The sequence below is a fragment of the Ostrinia furnacalis genome, unplaced genomic scaffold (genome assembly GCF_004193835.3).
Source record: "Ostrinia furnacalis isolate ACB-3 unplaced genomic scaffold, ASM419383v2 OfSCF7708, whole genome shotgun sequence".
In the NCBI taxonomy this organism is placed as follows: Eukaryota; Metazoa; Arthropoda; class Insecta; order Lepidoptera; family Crambidae; genus Ostrinia; species Ostrinia furnacalis.
This window is the reverse complement of record NW_021137947.1, coordinates 72937-99821: the sequence shown is the minus strand read 5'-3', so window position 1 is coordinate 99821 and position 26885 is coordinate 72937. Positions and strand designations below refer to the sequence as shown.

The 26885-nt window shown below is 36.0% G+C and overlaps 2 protein-coding genes and 1 long non-coding RNA gene across 4 annotated transcripts; 1 reads left to right on the top strand and 2 right to left on the bottom strand.

Moving 5' to 3' along the window:
• Positions 1–5948: 5948 nt before the first annotated feature.
• Positions 5949–6561, bottom strand: LOC114365953 (uncharacterized). The gene is made up of 2 exons (XR_003656988.1): positions 6439–6561; positions 5949–6170 (listed from the first exon to the last, which is right to left on the bottom strand). It is a non-coding gene; the product is annotated as an uncharacterized LOC114365953 (long non-coding RNA).
• A 631-nt stretch (positions 6562–7192) lies between these two features.
• On the top strand, positions 7193–8647 carry LOC114365961 (uncharacterized). The gene is made up of 2 exons (XM_028322709.1): positions 7193–7427; positions 7841–8647. Exons 1-2 carry the CDS (start codon positions 7277–7279, stop codon positions 8392–8394), a joined length of 705 nt encoding a protein of 234 aa, XP_028178510.1. The 5' UTR covers positions 7193–7276; the 3' UTR covers positions 8395–8647.
• A 5851-nt stretch (positions 8648–14498) lies between these two features.
• On the bottom strand, positions 14499–26758 carry onecut (homeobox protein onecut). Of its 2 annotated transcripts, none has more exons than XM_028322736.1 (4): positions 26029–26758; positions 16797–16829; positions 16168–16274; positions 14499–15780 (listed from the first exon to the last, which is right to left on the bottom strand). In XM_028322736.1, the coding sequence occupies exons 1-4, from the start codon at positions 26732–26734 to the stop codon at positions 15535–15537; spliced, it is 1092 nt and encodes a 363-aa protein (XP_028178537.1). In that variant the 5' UTR covers positions 26735–26758; the 3' UTR covers positions 14499–15534. The 2 variants fall into 2 exon arrangements, with proteins under 2 accessions (XP_028178537.1, XP_028178538.1); XM_028322737.1 differs by having other exon boundaries at positions 16806–16829.
• Positions 26759–26885: the final 127 nt, after the last annotated feature.

The following is a 26885-nucleotide window of genomic DNA, read 5'->3' as shown; positions in this document are numbered from 1 at the left end:
TAAAGAAATTTGATTTGATTTGAACAACATTTATGGGCATGTTACCTTGTACACTACCTACTTGCGTGAGGTTTTCAGACTACTTTGTGCCGTTTTCAGACTATTTGTATGTTAGTTTTTTAGCGTTAAGAATTGCATCTCAAACTAATTTGAAAATTATTAAGTTGAAAAAATCGAACTGGGTTAAATTCCCGCATAAGGCAGTTCGATTGTTGTTTATAATTTTCAAAATGCTACATTGTTCAGCTCTAAAAACGAATTACCTAATCCTGTATTGCTACGTCCCACTGCAGGGCACAAGCCTCATCCCAGCAGTGGGGTAACGTTGCTATAGAGTAATTTTAAAATTCGTAATACCTAAGAGCAGACCTACATCCCAATTGCTTCAACTATAGTCTGGTCCGTGAGCACGTAGAATTTTGTCCAATGACCCGAATGTGCGACTGTGCGACTGGCACCCGAAGTGAGTGTGCGAGCGCGATAGCAACATAATTACGCAAAAAATCATTGGACAAAATTCTACGTGCTCACGGACCAGACTATAGTATAACATTAAGCTCCCGATTTTCACGTAAACTTGTCACTAAATAGCCACAATACCTGCTCTCCCAGTCTACAGCTCCGGTCCACTAAAGCCTGGAATTTAATCCCGGATTAGCGGCTTTGATTAAGATTTATCGAACTTAAGACCGATGTCGGAACTTGAGATCTAATTCTGTAAACTTTACAATTTACTAGCGACCGCCCGCGACTTCGTAAGCGTGGACCTCGTTTTACACCCTTATTTTGTAAAATCTGTTGTTATTATAGACATCATGTTGATAGATGGCGTTTCACGGCTTCCCCCGCATGAATATTTACAAACGTCAAAAAAAGTAGTTTGTCCAGCGCTGTACATTTTAACCAATGACGATAGATTGCGCTTTTTAGCCTCGTCTTATTTATTTATTGAAATTTATTTGTCACATCATATCGTCATAAATTATAGCCTATATGTTAATTAATAATGTAAAGTTTCAACAAAATCCGTTCAGTAGTTTTGCGTGAAAGAGTAACAAACATCCAGACATCCACACAAACTTTCGCATTTATAATATTAGTAGGATACTTATTCTAGTCACTCTAGTGTAATATTGCTCTCTCACTCCCACAACCTTGGTTGGTAGCTTGGGTAAAAGTGATAGAGAGAGTAGATACTTTTGTAATAAAGAAATTATTAAAGGCAGAGACCCTGAACATTAATTTCCATCTTCAATAATCACTAGCTTCTTCTGCCCAGGGCGTTGCGTTTGTTACTTCAGAGTTCATACTGATGAATATTTTTATTAAGAAAATGTATTATGCCCCTTTTCACCATCATTCCCTAATTTTTGAGTGACCCCTATGTAAACAAAATTCCTGTTATTTGTTACCATAGGGGTCACCTAAAAATTAGGGATTGATGGTGAAAACGGGCATTAGGCAAACTATATACCTATAGGCATAGAGCACCCGACGCAATTCATTAAATCGGTTACGTAGTTTGGTTTTTAAACCAACTACACTCGCGAGTAAATATATGGAATCACCCTATTTATTCCGAGCGATCATAAGAACTAAATGACTAATAGAAATCAATAAAAATGGTACCATTTAATAAAGGAGATATTATAAACTTAAAATTGATACCATAGATACATACAATACATAGTCATTCAGTTCTTAAGATCTTAAGAACACAAAGGGGTGATTCCATACTTTTGCTCGTAAGTATAGAAAAACACATCATCCAAGTAAACGAAATAGCGTTTGATAAACAACTTAATACCAACACAACGCAGTGTGACCGCAGGATCTCGTGCCAAAACCCATAGCTCGGGGTTGCCACAATAAATAACTTTAAGAATGTTGCCTAATCCCAATATTAGGGCCCACTGTACTCATTAAATTGTATAAGTACAGTCGAAATGTGTTCAGGCACGCGAACTAGCTTGTCGGTATTTTACTAAGCTTATTGTTTTACAAAATTAGCAATCAATAGCACCAAGCCTCCATAGATTTTCAACTAAATTCGTTTGCATTTTCAACTATTCTAGGTAACTACGTGAATTGAAGATTCAGAGCAGACGTATGGTTCCATCATCATCATTATTTCAGCCATAGGACGTCCACTGCTGAACATGGGCCTCCCCCAATGCTTTCCATGTTGATCAATTGGTAGCGGCCTGCGTCCAGCGCTTCCCCGCTACCTTTACGATGTCGTCGGTCCACCTTGTAGGTGGACGTCCCACGCTGCGTTTTCCGGTACGCGGCTTTCAGCTTGCTAATCCGTCGGGCTATGTCAGCGACTTTAGTTCGTTTACGGATAGTATGGTTCCAGCAGACTAGAATTGGCCCACTCACTCTTTCCTTGGATATCTTAAAAGTCGACTAGGAACAAATATGCGAACATCAAATCCCCAACTCGTCTTGCCTGACGTGGGGAGTGTATGCCAAATCCTACATTTGCCTTTGGTAAATTAGACAGGGTCGTGCTCCTGCAATTAAGACTAAATAACCTGATGCATGGATGATGATGATGCTTTTTAGCTGAAGTCAAGCTGACGTAGCAGTACGAACCTACATAAGGAATTTATTGCCCATAACCAGTTGAAATGGGAAATTTTAAAAAACTAGCCGAATAAAATCTTCTTACTAAATCGAAGTTATAATATGAGTAAAAGTTTTCTTTGGTTCAGTTCAAACTCTTACAATTTTTTTATACCCAGGACCCCAGTACTTTATCTACACGAAAATGAAGAAGACTTCTTTGTACAAGTACAACATATCAAGCGACACTGTGACACCTTGGGTAATCGAACCCAAGACCTCCAACGAAGCTTGAATTCAACCACAAGACCGCGCTAACCTAAAAGCCGTCACGGCTTAATTTGTCAACACCGGCATCCAATACACTCAGCCTTAAGCCCGCCTTTAGCGAAGGATTAGTTGGGTGGTCACATTTGCATACGGAACACGTGATAATTTATGGACCACTAGCTTTTGCCCGCGACTTCGCCCGCGTTCCGATCTGTTACAGGAAGACGTTTCCGTGTGTTTTTCGCCTGTATCTATGGCATTACCAGAACTGCGTATTTCTTAATAACCCCCTTTTTATCGTTTGGGTTTTTAAAACCCTGATATCAAATAATATGTATTTTAATTTACTGGACGACCGCCTGGACCACTGGTTTGCGTAAGTACGGGACTACTATGCCTGAGTCCGTAGATTCGATCTTTGTCTAGGTTTCTTACCCAAAAAAATCTATGCTTTTTTGGAGTTTTGAAAAGGGCAGTCATTACTTATGATTTTAATAAAAAGTTTGTTATGGTACCTACCACAATATCTTTTAAAACTGCCAATTCTTAATTCAAATAATATCCTTGGAAAAAGGAGCCTATTAAGTGAATGACTAGAGTACATGGACTTTACCTGCCAAGTACTTCGCACTTATCCTGTAGGTAGATGGTATTTTCTGTAATACATAAGAGAAAGGTAACTGAGTTTCAGCCACCAACTCTCACCACCAGCGCCTATATTTATGTTGTCCTATTTTAGTGTGTGTGTGTGTGATTGTAGAGCTAGCTATTAATACAGAGTGGAATTTTGCAATGCCACCTTAATAATATTAGTACCCTTTATACTGTAGATAGAAAATTTTACTCAAAGAAAACATTTCTTTATTTTTGAAAAGAAAGAACTGCAATCAAATATTTTCGAAAATTTACCACCATACCATACATTTTTCTATAAATAATTACAATAATTTATGATTTCATGGTTTTCCTTTCATTTGATTTATTAAGTTTGTTTGAGAGATTTCATCCTTATTAATTTTTATAATTTTTTAGTTGGTTTGATTCCCGGGTGTAGCAAGTACATTTTTGGAAATCTTTGAATTCAGTTCTATTTCCTTTAAAAAAATAAAGGAATGTTTTCTTTGAAAAAGTTTTCTATCCACAGTATTAAGAGTACTTTCCCTTCAGGTGGCATTACAAAATTCCACCCTGTATACTTGGGCCTACATAATAATAAAGAAAATTTTATTTACCAGGCATTGCTGAGTATTTAACTATACTCCCATGACAACTTCTTCAAAAAACTTGCATAGTTTTAGCCAATCAGTTTTCAATTACCTGTAAATTAAGATTTTTTTAGCAAATAGTATGCTAGTTGAGAAGTGTAGTGTGTGTACAAGTGATTAGGTAATAAATAGGTTCAGTTTTTGATAATCATTAAGGCTGAGTTGCACCACCTAACTTTAACCGTGAGTGTAACATAACCCGGTGTTTTTTGTATGGAGTTTGACAGATTTTTGACATTTGTCAAAGTTAAAATAAGATTGTGCAACCCAGCCTAAGTAAAAATTCAACTTTCCTGCCTCGGGCAAACAGATAATCCTCCAGGGTATCTAACCAGGTCTAATCCAACAGGGTACCTAACAATAAAATCATAAAATATATTTTTAATACTCATTTATTTACCAAATAATAAGCTTACAAGTATGTAATAATATAAAAACAATATCACTATGTATAAAATTATATTTTCCATTACCTAAACTAAGTATTCTAGTATTGCATTGAAACAGTACTAACAATGAGTTTTAAATTGAAGACCATTTAATTTCATTTGGTAAGTAGGGTGATTGCTACAGTTATTGGCCCTTTAAGAGCGTTGTGTAAGTTAACTTGTGTAAAATGTAACAAAAACTCGACTTTTGTTTACTTTTTATATTTTATTATGAGAAAACAATATTGCTGCTATTTAAGCTAGTACCTATTTGGTGTCATACGATAAGAATTACAATAATAATTTTAAAAATATCAGAGATCACATTAAATTTAGCTATTGGCCCCAAAAACACAGTAATTGGCTCCTAGAAGTACAGTTATTAGCCACCGAAAAAAACCCATAAAAATGACTGAAACTTCACACTTTATAATCCTAACTCATTTTGTCTTTCCTTAAGATTAGCTAAGAATTCGTCATCAGTATCACTCTTATCGATTTCTTCATCTATCTCATCATCGTCAGTACATTCAGTAACATTGTAACAATTGTAACAAAGATAACTGTCTCCTTCTTCTTCAGTAATTTATGCTGTTGCACAAGATTTATGAAAGACACGGTGACATTCAGAGCATACTAAAAGTCTATTTTTTATGAGCTTTTTGCAAATATTACAGATTTATTATTGTTTTGATACAGATACATTATTCTTACTTTTTTTATTTTAGCAGATTTCTTTTCTTCAGCTTTTTGTTTTCTGTGCTCTCTTTTTTATTCTCTTTCAATTTTCCGTTCCCTTTTTTCTTTCTCGAGGATTTCTTTTTCTTAAGCTTTTTCTTCCAGAATCCTCTGATATTCTGGCCTGATATGTGAAACGGTAATCGCGATATATTTCTCTTCCCTTTTCGAGTTGGCTCTGGGGGAATCCGTAGAAAGTCCTCCACAAATCAATAAAAATAGTTATTGGCCGTGCATAAGTGTCAGTAATTGGCCCCCCGGCTAATTACTGATCCTAATAGGTTAGGACGTTAGTATTTTAATAGCAAATATTAAAGGGTTAAATTAACTTAATCTTGAATAAAAATACAATAAAAGTAAAATTTAATTATTGGCCACCTATGGCCAATAACTGAAATAAATTTAAAACGTGGTATAGTTATTGGCCGGTATAATTTTAAAGTTATTCTATTCCAAAACAAAGTAACTTAATCTATTTACATAAGCTACCATTTATCTCTTTACAAAAAAAAACAGTAAAATTACTATAACAAGCAAAAACAATTAAATTACGAACAAATTTCATAAATATTTACCTTAAAATTTTGACAAGCATGCGGCTACTCGGACGACTCGTTGTCGAAAGAAAGCTTCTGCTGTTTAGAGTGCCATCTGTTCTTACTCTGACATACTACATTGGACAGCGTATTGCTCAGAGAAAGTATTTGTGTCTCTTTTCCACTATTAATAACGTACATATGCTTGTTTATTTTTATTTTAGCCAAGGTGGCCAATAGCTATGTACAGGCCAATTACTATAGCAATCACCCTAGGTACTATTACTTACCACTGTTCTTCCACTGTCTTTTGTTCTATGGCTTGTTACATTATTGGTACTCCCTCGCTCTCCCTCGTCGTCTTTCTGAAACAATATTATCAGAGAACATTACTTACATCTTTGTGTTCCAACCTGTTTAAAGTTATTAATTTACAAGCAACCAGTTAGGTTAGTTTGTATCATCTTGTGTTAGAGATCATCAATATCTCTAGATCTTATTAGAAATCGTAACAAAAGTGACTATTTTATTATTTTTTTGAAGATAAAGTAACATTAACCAACTTAAGGTTGAAGAAAGTTACTAAAATTAAAACGAAGTTCCAAAAGTACGTTATTACTGTAATAATCTTACCGTGGTTTTTTCCAAGACTGCCACATTTAGTTGTTATTGATATCTATAAAACTAATCTTAATTTATTACGGTAAACCAATCGGTAAACTAGAATGTTAAAATTATTTTTGATGCACAACACAAACAGTCTTGCCTGACTGACAGTGACAGCAAAAGTCATCAATGTCAATGTCATGTCAGACTGTAAACTTTTTTATTCTTCTTTACGGCTCTCACAGCTTGTGTTTGGCCAAGAGAAAAAGTTATTTTGCATGAACAGTTTGTCTTTGATTTTGCCTTCAATTATTTAGGCTGATTCTTGCAGCACCTGTAAGTCCCCCGGGGCTGCGGGTGTCTATGGGCGGCCGTAATTAAGTTACCACCATCAGGTGAACCGTCTGCTTGCCTCTTAGGCTTCTGAAAAAAAAGCTGATGTTACCTACCAAAACTTATTGAGTCAGTCGAACTTCGAAACCCGAACAGAAGCGTTCATAAGTTTCTAGTTAAGTCCAGCATCACATCATAAAAACTCTCTTAAAACTCATTTATTTTTGCAAGTAGGCTTTTAAAAAGCACTTTTACATGTCCCAGTCTATTAACCCTACCACTGCTTCGAGTCGAGACAATAAATGGGCCAGTGCTGAGAAGAAGCAACGCAAGTAACTCAGTCATACGTCAGTAACGCTATTCCGTCCCGATGGCGACGCTACTGTCGCGAGGCTCAGCCCTAGTCCGTCTCGCGCTGGCGTCACGTCGCCGTTCCGCCGCGTCGGCCATCTTTGTTGCACCAGTACCGCGACAGTCGCCGCGTCGCTTACTCGTTTACATTGCGCTGCGGCCCCGTTGATTGAGGACAAAAATGGTCGCCATGGATCAAGAGTTCAACATTAGATTCGTGCAGGAAATAGAGAAACATCCGTGCCTATGGAATTTTAGAATGCCAGATTATGCGAGGAGAGATATCACTGAGAAAACTTGGTACGATATCGGGAAGAAGTTTCGAATCACAGGTTTGTTGTGTTATTGTTCCGTTACTTACTAAACTAAGGCTGCAGTCAGACTGGCGTAATTTTCACTGCGCGCTGTACTACATAACAAACTTTTTTTAATTACACCATAAATAAGTATTTTTCCACAAATTGTTTTTTCCTTACTTGGTAGGTATTTATAGCTAAAACGGTGGCCTTTGGCGAGCTGTCCTTTAGATTGACTTTGGTAAAAATTAAGCAGCAGCGCTGTTAGCAAAATCAAAGATGAGCGCGTGAGCCCGCGCGTTTCGAAAAAGTTCGCGCTAAAATCAGCTCCAAGTAATGAATAAGACGCTTATTGATTAGAATAGAGAATCACGGGTCTAAACGCGACGTTTTTAATCAATTCCACTATTAGTATAAAGTTTTACTAATTATTGATTATTTTATTTCAGTACAAGATTGCAAGGACCGATGGAAGAATCTTCGCGGGGTCTTCGCACGCCATCTAAGGACGGACAAAGATGCCTCAGTGCGAAGAAGGCCGTATTACCTAGCCGAGTTCATGCAGTTTGCCATACCCTTCATAAAAATACCTGGGTCGGATAAAAAAATCAAACCAAATATGAAATTGGAGGATGAGATTCCATTGGATGATCAGGAATTACAGCTACAATCTTCAATAGAAGTTCAACTATCGCCCGCACCTTCACCGTCAATCGAGCAATCTTTATACGCCGCTACTGTTTATGACCCAGAGACCCAAATTCCAAAGAAACAGCGAAAAAAATGCGAAGAAACAGTATTTGAAGATGTCATCGCCTCTTATTTCAAACTAAAACAATCTAGAATGTTTGAAAACTCTGAAAATGGTGAACACAAGTTTAATAAAATGTTTTTGCTGAGCGTTTTGCCTGATATGAACAAAATGAATGATAGACAAAGAAGGACTTTCAAGAGGAAGGTGCTACAGGCAGTAGATGAGACAATGGACGAAGATAGTGAATAAGTTTTATCGGTTATGTTACTAAACTAAAAAGTTCAGATTTTTCGCAATTTATTTAGATTCTGTTCAAATATCCACCTATTTAAATTAATAGTAGCAGATCCTATCTATCCCACTGCAATAGGCACAGGATCTCACGATCGCATTACTTAACGGATTTTGATGAAAGCTTAAGACAGTAGGTTTAATGTTTAAATCAGAACTTTAACGATTTCTGACTAATTGAATGTATCGCTGTTGGTTTCTATAAAATAAATAAATAAACACAGGCGAGGTCACGGGCAGAAGCTAGTGTTCTATTATAATCTACACTTGGCTTACTTAGTAACATTTAGAGTAGGCGCACACCGTTGATTTTTAGTTGGCCGATAGTTGTGCCCGATTTTAATTTGTATGAAGAATCGGCCAAATCGAATCGGCGTAGAGTGCGCACTCCCATACATGCCCATACTGATCAACTAACTGCTCGACTGAACTATCGGCCGACGAAAAATCAACGGTGTGCGCCTACTCTTAGTTTCATAAAACTCCGTTTTTCTGAAGAATTTCTTAGTCAGCATCGCAATCTTGAGCAGCGAATCTCTGAGTGAAAGGAATTCAAATAAATACAGTGCAATGGAATTTAATTTTAGCATCGTAGCGAAGACGAAGTAACTTAAACCATTTAACTAGTAACTATTTCCCTATTTCCACGCGCACTGTGAGACCTGATAGTAATGTTTGTGAATACGGGCGTATTTAAAGCACTGGATTCCTTTGATGTTACTTGAATCATTTAGTATTGATAGTGTCTCTTTGAATTTTATTAATTGAGGGTAGACAGGGGTAGACCTGCCAGTCGACTGATCTAACGACAAGGGTGGGCAGTCGTTGAGATGACAGCGCGAAAATCGTCGGCATCCACTAATTATGACCCTTATGTACCACTATATTGACAAAGTTCTCCGTCTTCGTACGCGATATTGGAAATTTGGCATCTACCATCGGCTGAATGACATTAGGCGCTAGTCTGGCTTTGATATTCAATTTTCAACTGTATTACCTTGACAATCAGTTCAAAATTGATTACTAGAAAATTATTTGACAGACGATTTCTACTCTCGACAAATGCATTTGAATTAGCCCACTGAATCTCGCAAAATATAAGGCTGAGTTGCACCACCTAATTTTAACAGCAACTATAACGATAACCGGTTGGTTTTGTATGGAGGTTGACAGATTTTTGACGTTTGTTAAAGTAAAAGTAAGATGGCGCAACCCAGCCTAGTGCCTACCAAATGTTAAGGATTTAACGACTAAAGACGATCTTTACATACTTAGTTATAAAATTGGAGGACTAAAATACAATTGTAGTAATGGCTATATTAAGAAGTGATAAAGTAGGGATAAAAAAATAATAGAAGTTTTATGAGCATTAAAGTTACAATAGCGCCATTTTTAAGCGCCATCTTGTTTTGTTAGCTTGTTTATCCATTGTTGACAAATAAAATAATCCGATCTCTTTGTAAAATGTACATTTAATCTTACATTACATATTCACGTACTATGTACACTGTAAGCGCGCTATACATTCACAAAAATAATGTGTAACACTACTGAGTCGGGCACACGAGTAAAGTACAGTCGGGGGGGAAAGTGTTACATTTTACATTTTTGTTGTGCGCAATTTTTTTATTGAATACTGACATTGAACTGGTGATATTTTGAATATTGTTATGTAAAAATATAGTTATTTTGAATGTGATAGTAATGTTAACATTCTCTTAATTAGTGGAATGTAAATTGAATGCAAATTAATTAATATTCTTATGTTTATTATTCTAATTTTTTTATAAAACATGATGCACGTGAAACGTAATAAGTACTTAAAATTCCGAATTAATACTTAAAAACTTAATTAAGTACATACTTACATAATTGTTTTTAACTTCACAAAATATTAATATTATTTCAAATTGAAGTGGTTAAGATGATCTTTTTCTTTTATTAAACTTATTTTAATTGAAAATTGCACATTTCCATATTCTTTGGTGATATTTAAACAATGAAGACTAGCATTTTAAAGGAAATAAATAAATAATTCTTAACTTACAGTTTCTCTTAAAACAAATGACTTTTACTTATAATTATTATGAAAAAAATTACTAGCTATAAGTCATATTAAAAAATTATACAGTTCAAAGAAAAAATAAATAAACGCCATGCATATTTCCGTTTTAAAGCTACAGCAATACTATTTTTTTAACTAAAAATATATGTTGACTTTTAAAATATATTATTATTATAAATATTAGTCTCAACCAATACAAAATTGTAAAAAATTGAGACGGCAAAAATAAAAATAATGGTGGGACAAAGCTAAACGCTGTATAAGCCGGTAACAAATTGAAATACTTAATGCTAGATAAGTACTTGCTTAAAAAAACAATTAACAACTTCAGTCGTAATGTTTTAAATGTCATTCTAGACTCTAGACGATAAAAAAAAACATAACTCCGCTTAATAAAACTCAAATCGAAACCCAATAATAGATACAAACCTGTGCTTAGTTTAATTAAAAAATCACAGGCTTTAATCTATTTTTAAGTTCTAATGGAGTTCTGAGTCTCGATTTAGAATACTATGAGCCAGAATTAGCTGTAGAATACCATCTACATACCTACATTTATTCGAGATAGGTAAGTAGGTAATTGTCCAGTAGGTAATAATCATCACTAGAATACCGTTGGTATGATAAACACCACCTACATAAGCAGCGTTTCTCTTACTTAAAAGGATTCTGATCTACCATTTTTGTCTTTTATTCGCTAAGTAAATAATAATATATTTTGACAGTAATCATAGCCTTGCTTTTGTTTAGAAACTACAAATGATGGAATAGATACAGATGCCTATTCATACGTGCTTTTAAGGTATAATTATTGCCCAAATATTTTGTAGTTTTACAATTTTTACTATTTTTCAGTTCAAGAAGACAGAAATTGTACTACTGTAGAGCTTATTAAGCAATTTTTTAATTTAGCCATTCGCTACTAAAATAAGATCGTATTCCAGTGCAGATACTGTATTTTTTATAATACAAGCAACAAAACCTATCTATTAATTATTTTCTAACTTAACCTTGTTAAAGATAAATAAATTAAATAACTATGACTTCCCAAAGACTAGAATTTGCTCAGACATACATTTAAACATAATTTATAAATAGATAATGTTGCTCAGACATTTAAACATTAGGTAATGTATTATTTTTTTATAAAGACGACTGTTTTGACTACATGATTGTCATGTTTTATCTTTCATTTCACCATTTTCATTATTCTATAGTTGCGAAGCTGCATTTAAATAAATTTTAATTGATCTTGAATGGCTAATAAGCACTTAAATTAACTTTACGTCTAATTATTAAAACTTTACATGCTCTTGCTGTATTTTTGAATTTTAATTTTGGATTTATGTAACGTGATCCGTTTTAAAAAAAAATCCACATACTTATGTAGACAAAACATTCTAAATTATAATGTCAGCTTCACAGAGAAGATGGTAACAAATGAAAAAAGACGTTTCAAATTTAAGTATTGACTTGAGTAAAATAAACAATTAATAGGTATGTTTTTTTACGGTAACTGTAACAAATTTAAAGTAACCGTATAAACTGACACATTTTATACATGCTACATTCTCTCAATCCAATCACGCCTATCATAATTGCATTGCATGATATTAAACTTCTCCCAACATTGCCTACTGATATAAATACAAACATCTAAACAAACAAAAAACTAGAAGGCTCTTCTAGTCAGACTCAATCAATAAAATGGAATGTATTTCACTATTTTCGATCTATTGCACAGTCAAAAAATATTGTTGGATGATCAAACGAACTTACCAAGTGAAGTTCGATCTGAATTATCCTGTTTTCGCCGAAGAGATTTATTTTACCGTGTAGTACCCCTGTACGACAACCCAATCCGCACACAATATTCAGCGTAGTAGTAGTAAAAAACAAAAGAGCGGGCAACCCNAAAAAATGGCTACTGGTTAACATCGCGCGTTAACTTGGAGCTAAAAATGGGTCAAAGTTACGCGTCGTGTCACAACGCTTATAATAAAAATGTATGAGCACTTACACAAAATAGTTGTTACAACCAACCTTGTGTTGGGTCTAATTCTCGTCACTACACTGCACAACTTAAAATAATTACGTTTTTTGTCGGTAAAAACGTCCTGGTGACGTCACTTAAGCATTTTTCTTATACTGCGTGCGGTCGTTGCGCGTGCGCACAAAGGAATGAGACCGCTCGGACACCGAGCCCACAGCGTGGTAGGGGTGGGGTTGCCCGCTCTTTTGTTTTTTACTACTACTACGCTGAATATTGTGTGCGGATTGGGTTGTCGTACAGGGGTACTACACGGTAAAATAAATCTCGGAGGCGAAAGCAGGATAATTAATATTACAACTGGATTTTTTATTTGCTAGACTATTTTCTATCTGACTGTACTAATACGATCCTCACCCGATTTCATCGGATATTTCAGCTAAAGAACATTTAGAGTTAGACTAGTTGATTGCTTCACCATTATTATATTAATTTACAGCTTTTATATGGGAAATATTACAGTGTGACCATCCAAAAGTGATTTGACAAGAATTTGGTTTGTGGAACTTCAATTGACATAAATTTTTTTTTAGTGTTGATGAATAAAATATGTAGGACATTTTTTTGCAAAAATATCATTTTCATTGATGATAATCATAATAACCATTTGCGTTTCATCTTTTTTTTAATAATATTATGTAGGTGTAAGTAATAATATTTTCCACCAGAATCGAACCAAAAACTTTTCAATCGAAACTGCCAAACGTGTAGTCAAATCACTTTTGAACGTTACCGTATTTTCTATACGTGATGGAGTTATAATTATTTTGCTTTTGCAAATTCTCTACACATCATGTCAGTCATCTACAAAAACTTTTTTTTCCGAAAAACCGTTTTTGTTATTACCTATGTTACTTTCATTATCCAAGCGTTTTTCGTCACTTAATAATGTTTCAATACTTAATAATGAATAATTGTATGCATCTGTGATAAAATACTGTTCTTAACTCTAATATTTGTGTATAATTTATTATTAATAATATTGCGGATGAAACTTCTTTAAAACTAATTTTATTTTACGTAACACTTTTCTTTGTACAAGTACCAAAACATTATCTAGTGACGTATAGGTGTACCAGAATCTCATGGCAAACAAAAATATTGGAAAAGTGTGTTTTTCATATGGCAATTGTCTATGGTTTAATTGTCACCTGTCAAAGAAAATTATGAAATCTGTCAGCCACTGCAAAATTTTTGTAATCTCTTCTTGACTATTTGTTATTTTTGTGAAAAAGTCGAAAAAGTTCAAGCAAGGCATATTGTTTTCAATGTGAATTGTAAAATAAGGCATAATTCAAAGTCGATCTTTGATTCTAAAGCGCGTCGTCAAGTTGACAGTAAGTTGGACTGAAATGTTTTGATACATTTAGTTTATTACCCAACTGTGTCAGAAGGAGGGTTGTGTTTTTTTATATTATTCTTACTTAATAGCTGCTTTATCGGGGTTTTCAGGTATATCTCACAAATTGGTGCAGATGTTATGACCATGTAAAGAAAATTGAAAAAGATTTCATAAAGCAAGATTGAATAATGGAGAAGTTTCCAATTTTTTTCTTTGGGTCACTCAAGATTCTTTCTTAGTAAAATTTTGTAACCTTTTTCTTAAATAACCCAGACCTGGCCATATACAAAAAGAACGGCACCGCCTATGTTTCAGTTCCACGCGAAAATATGTAGGTAATTTAAATAATTAATTTCTCAGACATTTCTTTTCTCACAGACGATTTATTTAATTTTCAAGACATTTTCCTATGTTAAAAACCTGATGTATAACAACATTCTTCATACACACACATACCTACCTAAAATGTATATTCGTACTTCATGTTAGTCATAAAAGTAAAAAATTAAACAGTATCAAGATTGTTTATTCTAATTTCCCCAGTATTGCTCTCAACAAAGTTTATTTTCCCTATTTGCCATGAGATTCTGGTACACCTATACCACTAACACAATTTATTATGAAATAATACAATAAATTCTTCTAAATTACAGAAGAACAATTACAATTAATTATTAGCTATTTGTTAACGTTTGACTAGAACGTTTAATATTGAGAGATCAACGTTGACCATAGCTCTAAACCATAGACTAAAGAACCACAGAGACACGTCGCCAATAAAAAATCTTCTCCGTGCACAAAACTGTCCTGCGCCCATAGTATATACAAGTAGCAAAACGTGACAGCTGTCATTTCGAAAACCCTTCACTCCAGCGTTTTTTGCACGTACTCGTAGTTACATTGAGAAATGATTTCGAAATTTCAACTGTCACCTCTTTCCACTTGTTTAAGGACTAAGTGTACAGTATTTGCGTCAAGCGACTGTTCTCTCTGATTACTTGTCTATGGCACAGCGAAACCCAGCAGTTTGCCATCTCAGCACTTAGACAATACTATTATTACTGTACACAAAGTTTTTTGCAGTTGTCGTAAAGATTGGATGTTGCCACTGTCACGTTCGCGTTTTAGATCCCAACCATACCTTCGTATTTTTGCAACATTCTCTCTCTCTCTGTCGCTCATGCCGTCATCTTCATTGGAGTGAGAGGGATAGACAGATCCAAAATTACGGACACCTTGTTAGAGACCCTTGTTAAAATGGGTTGCGACCAAGCAAACAAAAAGCTTAACGAAATCTTATTTCAGCTGCTGCAGAATTTTAGATCGCCTTCGTTCCAAAAACGGCGATAACGTTTTGAGCAAGTCAAAAAAACTCTTCCCTCATTCCCAGTATTTCGAAACTGCAGCAGCCGACACAAAAGCAAGCATTTTGAATTTAACCCTTACGCAGTCCACAAACGAAATACAATAAAGCAAGCCGCGACCGTCTTGTAGCACTGACAACGTGTTAATACAAGTGAGAAGGCGACGGACCCTCTTAAACCGAACGGTTTCACACCTTATAAAATGCCAACCAACACCGTGGTCATAGACTTTGAACTACATTCAAAGGACTATGAGGTGGTGCTGGGGGATACGGCGTCACAAAAGGTGGTCATCCTGGTCATCGTGGTCTTCCTCGGAATCAGCGGAGTCCAGACTTGGAACGTGATCGAGATCCCCTCCATCCAGTTGATGGTCCAAGTCTGTGGACGGAGCGTCGTCGTCTTTCCACTTGTCCATGGACCGTCTCCGCGCGTTCATGAAGAAATTGCCAACTGTGGTAGGCTCTAAACCTAATTGTCTCGCTATTGTCACCTGCATTTCTTTTGATGGCCTTTTTGTTTCCTGGAATGGGAAAAAAACCGCATTAATTGTGATTCAAAGTTCTAGTCCAAAGTTAAGGTTAAGGAAAACCTGAAACTTTTTAAAGGTCTGGTCTTTTCATAGCCGGCTTCTCTCTATTCTGACTTTTCCGGAATTGGGATTTTTTAATTCTCAGCTCTACTAATTGGACTGGGTTTTCCATGGATGAGGGTGATGACACGTGATCAGTTTAATTAAGCTACTAATTCTGCATTATGGAAAGGTTATTAGACCACACCACTTAAAAAGATAGTACCGTTTTGTTCTTTTTGTCGCATAATATATCCAATTATAGTCTGATATGTCCAATATAGTCTGTTATAATATCCAATATAGTCTAATATTATAGTCTATAGTGGAAATAATTACCTTAAAAATAGCCTGTAGAGTACGCCGCTGGAGGTCTGTGAAAACCAAACGTGGCTTCTTCGGGGAAGGAAGGGTATCCGAAGACATGTCCTCCTTGCGTTTGCAGCCTGGAATTAAAGGGAAAGCAACATTTGATTAGATTAATATTAGCCTTGCCTATGGTATCTCATAAATTAGTGTGAACTGCTTCTTTTGTCTAAAGGAATATGCGAAGGTTTTTTAGAATACTGGTTGAAACTATTGGTCAAGAAATCCCATACAACAGATCTTTAGTTACTGCTTGTATTCCTTAAGCAGTAGTCCCCATTGTTAACGCATTTCGTCCAAGTAAAAAGTGATATTGATTTTACATGATCAAAATCCAATTATCTAAGCACTAACTATGAATCCTACTAATATTATATATGCGAAAGTTTGTGTAGATGTCTGGATGTTTGTTACTCTTTCACGCAAAAACTGCTGAACAGATTTTGATGAAACTTTACAGTATTATTATTAATAATAATCCAGAATAACATTATAATTTATGACGATCTGTAACAAACTAAATTTCACGCGGGTGAAGCCGCGGGCAAAAGCTAGTTTTAAATATTTGTTATTATTATAATCAAATTAAAAAAGTCGCTAACAATACTCACTGCCTCTCTGAGGAATCTGGGCCGCTGTAACAAAACGAAAATATAAAATTAATAAAGTTTATAATCATTACAAAATGTTTCACTATTGCAATTATGCGTACAGAAAGTATCAATTTTGAAACATCAAGAAAGTCTAGAGAAGATCAAAAAAATTTAAACATCTAAAGACAACAAACATGCTCCTAAACATTTATTATTATCTCCATATGCACTGAAATGAGATAAAAACAATAAAAACAAACAACAAGATATCTTAGGACAAGTAACTCAAAAACAGTTCATATGAAGAAATAGTTTCGGAAACATTAATAGGCAAATGTACATGTACTTAATCTAAACACTGAGATATTTCTAAAAAAACCTAAACTTAAAGCTATGGTAGTACCCACAAATTTAGATGATATAGAAGTAATAAATGATACTGATTACATAAACTTGTAGGTACTAGTTAGTATTAATAGATTATAGACATTTAAAACCTAAAATAACACAATTAGTTCAGTAGTCTATAACACGTAAATTTTGAAACATTATCATCTAATAACTAATTATTCTAAAACAATCCGACGTCTTGGAACTCTAGTTATTAAAAAGCTATTAGTAAAAGATATTATGAACTCTAAAGATGATAGCAATGTTGTTCCAACGCGTTCAGATGTAACACTAAACATCAAACGTATTATTATAAAATGCATACCTGGCGACAATGTAAACAACATTAACAAAGGGTTCTGAATCTCGCAGGCACCTATAAAATCATATTTCAAACAAACTATTGCAGCCCGGGCGCGGGGAAAAACAAAAAGGGAGGGGAGGGGCAGCGGTAGCAGTCTAACATTCATCTTGGCTTCTTGATGCTAACAAAATACACTTACCTACGTCTATAAAATAATCTCTCTCTAGGACATTAACAGTAATCATCCTTTGTATAGGCAGTATCTTTGCCAGTTTTGACCAACACCAACGAAACTCAAAACAAGTTCTAAACGCTGTAGTTCCACAGAATTTTCTAGAAATTCAGGTACATAGCTCACGGAAATGATACTGCCTATCCAAAATAAATAAACGGACATCTATATGAGCAAATTTCTATACATTTTACACATTTACTGTCATTAGATCGACGATAAATAAATAAATAAAAATACAAAAATAAAATATTATATCCATCCAGACATTCTCCTTTCTAATATCAGGCTTGTCACAAAGCAACCTGTTTAAATAAAACCATTGATATATAATGCGATAAACAAAATATATTACGTATAAATAATTTACATAGGTATAAGAGTTTTACCTTTGCGACAAGCTATGAATACGTATACTTATAAGAAACCAAGTCCACTGCTACGCAGCCACAGGTAAGGATAGGACTGGGGATGGTGAAATAACTTTTGGACATTCAGGATATAAAGGACGGTTTGGAAAAAAAAAGCAGTGACAAAACTCAATATCACTGATGAACTATTTTCAATTGAGTCCTTTTCGCTCCTCAATATCAATACTGTTTTAATTGCATCAGGGTGGCTTACTTCTTCAGTCTCTATTACAATACACATCCACAATAATAACAAAAATCACAAATTTTTGGGATTAAAATCGAAAAGTATTACGAATAATATGTCATCAAGATAAAAATAAATGTCATCATTTACATCAAGATCATAATTAGTTGAGGATCAAAATTCAAAGTGGAATCTTCGATAATCCAAAAAAATATAGTTTAGCCACCAAATAAATGAATGAAGATGGGATAACAATGAAAAAGGATTGATCAGAACAGGAATGGGTATTTGGAGGAAACCAGGATCAAAGTCAAGTGGGCAGGACTCACAAGCAAGATACGTCCCCGGCTGGCTCATACGCATGTGGGTCCCAATGGGTGGGCCCCGGCGTGTACACAGGGGGCCCTTGAGGTGGCCCCTGGTACTCCCGGGGCTGACAGTAAGCCTGTTGTGCTGTGTTGTTTACATTGTCGCCTTTTATCGTTTGCTGGTTTGGCGCATCTGAAAATTAGATTTCAATCAGTTTGTCAAATTTAGTCCTTATATTACTTGTCTTTATGAAAACTGTTCTGTAGTTGAAGTACTATGTCTACAGTACAGAATTTTCTGAGTCTAAATACGACTTTATTTAACTTTGATAAACGTTACAGCTAGCCTATGTTAGCTTGGTATTAACACAAATAGAAAAAAATGACAAAAGAACACCCGTAAGTAGTGAAAAAAAACGTGGTTTTTAAGCCAATTCCTTGCAAACTTAATCAGACATCCCTACTAAAGAAGCTATTTTATAAAATGAAAAGAACCATAATTTTCAAGAACGCGAAAAATGTAGTAGACGCAAGTACAGTATAGATAGAATATTACGAAGCTTTGTGCTGTAAACAAAGTGATAATTTAAAGAATGTATTTTCATAAGATCACCTCAACTACTTTGTTCTTGGATTATGTTAATAGAGAAGTAGTCACGCTACCGATACCAGGTTCAGAATCACTGTAAAATGTCGTTAATCTCTAGATTTATGCTGGTGTAAGGTTTTAAGTCGATGGACGAATTTATTAACATAATCCACACATATTTTATCATTTTCTCAGTGTGCGATAGCAACCACGATTTCTATTCAAGAAAATTTTCATTTTGGATGTTCAGAATTTAGATTTTTCTCTATTATATTAACAAACCTAGTATTTCAAGTCTTTAGACTTTCAGGTTCTGGGTTAAATTTCCAGTCGGAGCCCATTTAAAGTAAAACAACTTTGTGTGTTTGTTCCCAATTTTTGGGACATACAAACACATTTTTTATTTAATCAACGACAAGGTAACATACATCAAAAAAGAGCAAATGAAATGAGATTTCATATCAGATCAAGACATGATTTTACACTGACACCAGGGTTGTGGTTAGTGACCTATACTTAGAAGATGATTAAAAATGTGCTAAAATGTAATAATCAAAATCATTATAAAAAAGACAACAGTTACCAATCTACAATTTGCTGTAACATTTTAAACAGCCCAAAGTATAACGCAAAAGAAACCGAAAATACAGACATAATAACACCTACAGCCGCCTGCAGGTCGGGGGGTGGGGGCGCGATCGATACCGCGGGGGCTGTGACGTCACCGGAGGGGTGAGGCGCCATGTGCCGACTCCGCCATGCCGCGTGCCTTTTCATAATTTCTACCATTCCTCATATTAATTATGTCCAAATGCTAAATGTATGCTATTGGCAGTTTGGTATGTTATTGATGTCGAAAGCCTAAATATTTTAGAAGCTACAGGTTGAAACGATTTTATTTTATGGCCGCCAATTGACCTCATTTCACCTGGTGAGGTTTTTTACGAAGGTTCTGAATGAGAAAGTCTTATTTTAACAGTTTAAGGATTTAGGGCACAATTCATAACGACACTAATGCCTCCATTTATAAAGCTAAATCATAAAAACAACTTGATTATTGTAAAAGTAGATACGAATCAGAGTACCTACTGTACAAAATTAAAATGATCAAATTACTAGAAAAACTACCATAACTAGACAAATTAATAAGTAAAGGTTGACATGGAAGAATTACAAATCTATTCAACTGAAGTAGGTTTTAATTAAATTGAAACAATTGATAAACACGATAAATTCAAAGCTGTAGTAACATTGAAAACAACCGTTGTTTGTAAATATGAACTATGTTTAAAGGTAATTGTTTGAATTGAAACTGTAAGCGGATTCGGGAAATTCTCCGAAATGTACATTCGCTCGATTCGAGGCTCGGATTTGGGTGACACCTTCAATGAAAATTAAATATGAATAAAAATGTATGGAAAAATACAAGGTAAATGTAAATGTTTTTTGAATTTTATTGACTATCAATTTAACTATTAAGGTATAGTTAAAATGTCACTTTCCATTACAATATTCTTTGGAAAAATTATGCTGCATCTGAAAAAGTTCCTCATCAGAAACTATCGCCCATATTCACAGAACGCACAGTGTTGAATAGAGCTCTGTGATTAGTTCGTGTGTGACCCTGTGCGTCCACGCGCACTGTGAGACCTCATAGTAATGTTTGTGAATGAATGTTAAATACATGGAAAGTTCTGAATGCTTTTCTACAAATCTGCAGGAAAATAGACCCTCCTTCTCAGAATGCACTACGCTTTTATATCTGCATAGAGAATATTACATTCTTATGGTGCGGTAAGTCCGCAAACTCTACATTTTACTGTAGCCAAAGATAAACAATTCGTACAAGATACAAAGTTGAAGAAACCGACTTCAGGTAAGGGCTCTTTTCCACGGAGACATCCAGATTTTGCAGGATTCACAAACGATGCTTGCTTAAGTGAAGCAGAAAATCGAACGCACAGCGTTGAATAGCGCTCTGTGATTGGTTCATGTATGACCCTGTGCGTCCACGCGCACTGTGAGACCTCAAAGTAATGTTTGTGAATACGGACGTAACATTCACACGAACATCCCAACTTGAAAAAACCGATCCCTTCAGATCGAATTTGAACTTTACACGCACACTTGTGTATTCGCTCGACAGTCCAGTTTTGCGGGGTCCTGCATTACTGTATCCCTCATAGCTGCCGTGGGAAAGGGCCCTTAAGGTAAGTGTAGTTGGACAGACAATTATTACAGTAAATAGCTTCACCATTATAATGATAGATGGATATTCAGCCATCGATCGATTTGATATTTCTTCGAATTGCTTGACTGCTCGTGTTAAATTAAATATTAATGTGTCGCAGTTCCATCTAGCCCACGAATCACTTTTACCAATGAATTATATTAAACTAGCGGCCGCCAGCGACTTCGTACGCGTGGATCCTGTTTTACGCCCTTAGGGGTTGAATTTTGTAAAATCCCGTCTTAGTGAGCAAGCGTTCTAAAAGGAACCCCGATGCAAAATTTGAGACTCCTAGCACTTGTAGTTTCTGAGATTTCGTGGTGAGTGAGTGAGTCAGTGACCTTTCGGTTTTAAAGAATATAGAAGATTTCATTACTATGACTTCATCTTCCAGATTGGTGTAGGTGAATAGTTGAAAAGTCTTAGTATAGTTATTAATATGTTTAATAACTATGCGTATCAAATTGTCTAATTACTTTAGTTGCCCCAAAATTCTTACAGACAGACATTTCACGCGGTTTTAGTGACTAGTGCACACGTCGCAGCGCCCAATCGTAGAGCTGTTATCTCTACTTTAATTTATTTTACATAGTAGTTTATAACTAGCAGTCTATACGCGTGAGTCCAAAATGACTAGACGAAGCATCAAACCCGGCGATAAAACCCCGGCTCCCGAATACAGCTCGACTTTATTGTAACCACATCAAGTTTATCGTCAGCCTTTTTTGTCCAGTAATTTACTGGTTTGGGGTTTTTTCATGAAAGTCAAAGTCAGCAGCAATCGAAAGGTTAGTTCAATCACATTTTACAAAAGCTCTGGTCTTTTTGTTAGAATTTTAAATAGGTTAACTGTAGGTATAATAAAATGGCTGGTCAATATTATATTCCTCGTAAATATTCTAAAAATCTTATAAAACTATCAGCCTCTAGTAAAATAAGATACCATACAATACCATAAAGGGTGAGACAGGAACCAATCACAGAGCTCTACTCAACGCTGTGCATTCGATTAGCTGCTTCACATAAGCACGCGTCGTTTGTGAAAACGGGCAACTATCTTACATCTCGTATAACCGAACTGAAAACTTGGTCACCTTGTTTCCCGGGGAAAGAAACAAAGAATTTTGCATCTTTTCACATTTTTATAGAGCCTTAACTACTTAATTTCCATATTTGTTTTCACGTAGAAAACTCCTTATCTCTCACACGTGTAAAGTAAAACTTTTCGCTATCTTATCATCCGCCCACGAGCGTTACTGTAACAGTTATCGAGAAGTTATCAGTTGTAAACAGAATCAGCTGCCGGCATCGATTGTGCGGCATCGATTCGCGGGTCGATGCGGCGCGTCACTAGGATTAGGTCGGTGACATACTGGCGGCTCTACGCACAGTCAGTGTTAAGAAGGGTTGACAGTGTAGAGAAATATTTTTGAAATAAATATAGTCTCACTGTATGTTAAGGGAATGACATCAAAGCTTAAAAGCGTGTGTATGAAGCGTTTATGCGATGGTAGCTTTTAAAGTCTTACAAAAGCGTTGGGACCCAAATTATTACATCGAAGTATAAAAAAACAGCCGAACAATGTACCTATCTACGAACCTGTAATAATCACTTGTTTTAGTGGCACCCTCATACCTTTGAACGACAATAACTGGTGTTTTTTATGGAGTTTGACTTTTGTTATACCAAGTGTGAGATGGTACAACTCAGGGCAACACTTTAATGTAAAACCGATCAAAATTGAAGTTGAATTTCATCCCATTTATTCACATTAATTATGCCCATACTTAATAGCATTTACTTAGCCCACTAATAATTACAGAGTTGCACAAAATCAGCTGCTGCTCGAATACAACAATCGATTCGGGCAGCTGATTCCTGCGCATCGATTGGCGGCGGTCGATGGGTACGTCACTAGAGATTAGGTCGCTGACACACTGGCTCTATGCACCCTAACAGGGGCCCACCCCAACTTTACGCAATTCATTTAAAAAAGGGGTGTCATTGTAGTGGACACGTTTCCCCTAGAAACAAAGGGGAAAAATATTTCAAAAACATTTCACTATTATAAACTGTTAGAAATATTAATATTCGATGGCAATCATGTAAAGATAACGTTAGATCCTACGTTACGTAACATTTAAATCTACAATTATACTACTCAAAATTGAGTTTAAGTAATAAATTCTGTTATTTCCAAAGAATACCATTTTTTTATATCTCTAGCTACATAATTATCCACAAGTAACATTAATAACGCTGTTGTCCAAAATAGATACAATCAATTATCAAGCAAAACCCTTCTCGTCTGACAAAATAATGATAAGATAACGTATAATAAATAACCGTGTTAAGCCAAAAAATACACAATAACCTTCGGGCTAAAATTCAGCTATCTCCATCTACCACAAAAGCGATGATTAATGTTACCACCTGGTTACGTTACCTATAATTTATACAGGTATGGATATTTCTAACAGCTTTTAATGCATAATCACACAGTTGCACTTAGTACCTATCTACATAAACTCTCCCTCTACTTTTAACCCTATCCACAAAAATCAATTATAGGTTAAACTCGATCCCACGCCCTTTCCATTGCCGGGTGATTATTAAATTTTTTTTATCTGTGAGCCAGAGACTTTCTGCCAATGCATAAGAAAATAATTATTAATCAAAATCTGAAAAACATTGTCGCTTGTGTCAACCCTACGAAGCGTAGTGACGCGCCGCATCGACCCGCGAATCGATGCCGCACAATCGATGCGGACAGCTGACGCACGGTGGGCTGATATTAGAGCTTCATAGACTTAGCGTCGCTCAAAAATCAAGCGCCGAATTTTGAAAAAATAAATATGCCAATGTGTTCCTTTACCAAAAAGGAATATTTTATGTTATGTAACGTTTCTTGATAAAGTTATTATTTAATAAGTTATTGACAATTTCCTTTTTTTTTGTATGGAGCTCAACATTTATTTTTATTTTATTCGTTATTCTCAAGCTAATGCCCGTTCCCGTGGGAATTCCTAAGTATCCTATAACCTGCCCAGGAGTATGAAGAATAATTGTACCAAGTTTCGTTAAAATCCGTCGAGTAGTTTTTGTTTCTATAAGGAACATACAGACAGACAGACAGACAGACAGACAGACAGATAGACAGACAGACAAAAATTTAACTGATTGCATTTTTGGCATCAGTATCGATCACTAATCACCCCCTGATAGTTATTTTGAAAATATATTTAATGTACAGAATTGACCTCTCTACAGATTTATTATAAGTATAGATTACATAATACAAAAGTTAATTTCTTAAGAAAGCTTGAGAATAACGAATAAAATAAAAATAAATGTTGAGCTCCATACAAAAAAAAGGAAATTGTCAATAACTTATTAAATAATAACTTTATCAAGAAACGTTACATAACATAAAATATTCCTTTTTGGTAAAGGAACACATTGGCATATTTATTTTTTCAAAATTCGGCACTTGATTTTTGAGCGACGCTAAGTCTATGAAGCTCTAATATCAGCCCACCGTGTGACGGTCCGCTGTTTGTAAACTACACTTGGCACGTCTCGACGAAGAGGTGAAAAATAGTAACTTGGACACGAGAATGATTGGATCCAGTTAGGTAGTCTGTAACAGTATCTATTAATCACGTGTCCTCAATTTGAATCTGAATCCAATGACACATTTTTGAGGTAAAAACCAACCACTTACTTACTTTACTGACCCCACGAAATATCTTATGTTGAGTGACTGTTTTTTAACTGTTTACAGAGAAATATTATTATTTCGTTTTCAGAAATTTTAGATGATCTTTTTATACGGTGACCGATAATTTGGTCATTAATAAATAACGAATGAAATATCCCTATAGATACTATAGAAGAATCGGATCCCTAGTTACATAAATGTTACGTTACACAAATGAAAAATAGCAAACACGAAAAGAAAATATCTTACTGGATAGATTTGAAATGTTGTTTGTGTCAGCCCTACAGCGCGTAGTGACGCGCCGCATCGACCCGCGAATCGATGCTGCACAATCGATGCGGGCAGCTGACGTTCCGCTGTTTGTAAACTACTGTTGACTTTTATTTTCGATTCTTTTTATAAATTACCCAGGTGTGTTTCCCTACAGAAAACGCATTGATACAAAAAGAACTAGACGAAAAGAAGTTTACTTTTACGGTTTTAAGCTTAAACTTTTGAATAATAAAATACATCACTAACTTAAATTTCCAATTAGAATATAGTGGGATTCCAAATAGAAAAGTCTTAACGTAAAAACATTATTTAAGCAATAACCTTTAAGTAAATAGATAAAAGGAATAACACAATTTTAACAAAACAGAAACAAGTAATGAGAAAACACGTATTTAAAAACCTTTTTGAATAGGTCACTAGCCTACTTTACATAATGAGTAAGCCTGTGAAGACAACTACTATAAGTGGTCTCTGTATTCGAAAAAAAACGTACACAGTAAAATCTTTCCTTAAAATAAAAGTTACATCTCTTAGACACAGTTTCAAAATTAAAATGGCAAATCTACCACAAATACTGAAGCGTCATGCAGTCTTACCTGCTAGCCTCAACGCAGACATTCTCTGGAACTCCGGCTCCTGCAGCCATTTCCACATCCTCCTGAAGGTCTCCCTCCCAGACTTGAGCTTCGACCAGGGCTTCGGGTTTCTGAGCAGATCGCTGAGCGTCCCTTGCGACCTACACAACACCCTCTGTGCAAAAATCGCCTGCGGTATCGAGTACCTCTTCAGCTCGCCACTTATCCTTTGCGCTAGCTCTTTAGTATTTATCTCTTCTAAGTCGTTCTGTTGCTGCTGCTGCTCCTCCCTCGCCATCAACGCCGCGTTGAGGTCCAAGCCGGGGCTTGGGAGAGGCGGCGTCGGGGACCGCCTCTCGAATGAATTCGGTGACGCACTTCTTCTGCTGTACGCCGATTGTGGGGACAGCGGCTCATTGTAAGCAGCCGGTGATAGGGACGCGTACGACTGCTGCTGCTGGATGACCGTGAAGGTGCCGCCGGCATGGTACGCGAATTTGTCTGAGACTGTGCTGATGGGCGGCAGAGGCAGCAAGGGCGTGAGGGTCGCATACGAGGCGGGCTCGAGCCCCGGCGGGGTGAGGCGCCCGTTGACGGCGGAGAGAGGGTGGAACGCCGCATCGCCGTCGGGGAGGAGGTCGGCAGGGGACAGCCTGGGGGGCGAAGCGTTGCTTGGCGCGACGATGACGGTGAGCGGCGCGCGGTCTCGCACCCTTGTGTCGTCCATGGCGCGCGGCCGGCGGCAGCGGGGTCGCACGGGCGACTGGATCACGCGTGCGCGCCGCGCCGACCCGACCCCCCGCCCCGCATCCTGCAAACACCCCTGTTTCTTTACCCTCGCCTGCGAGCAACCTATCTACACTCTACCATTGCAATTC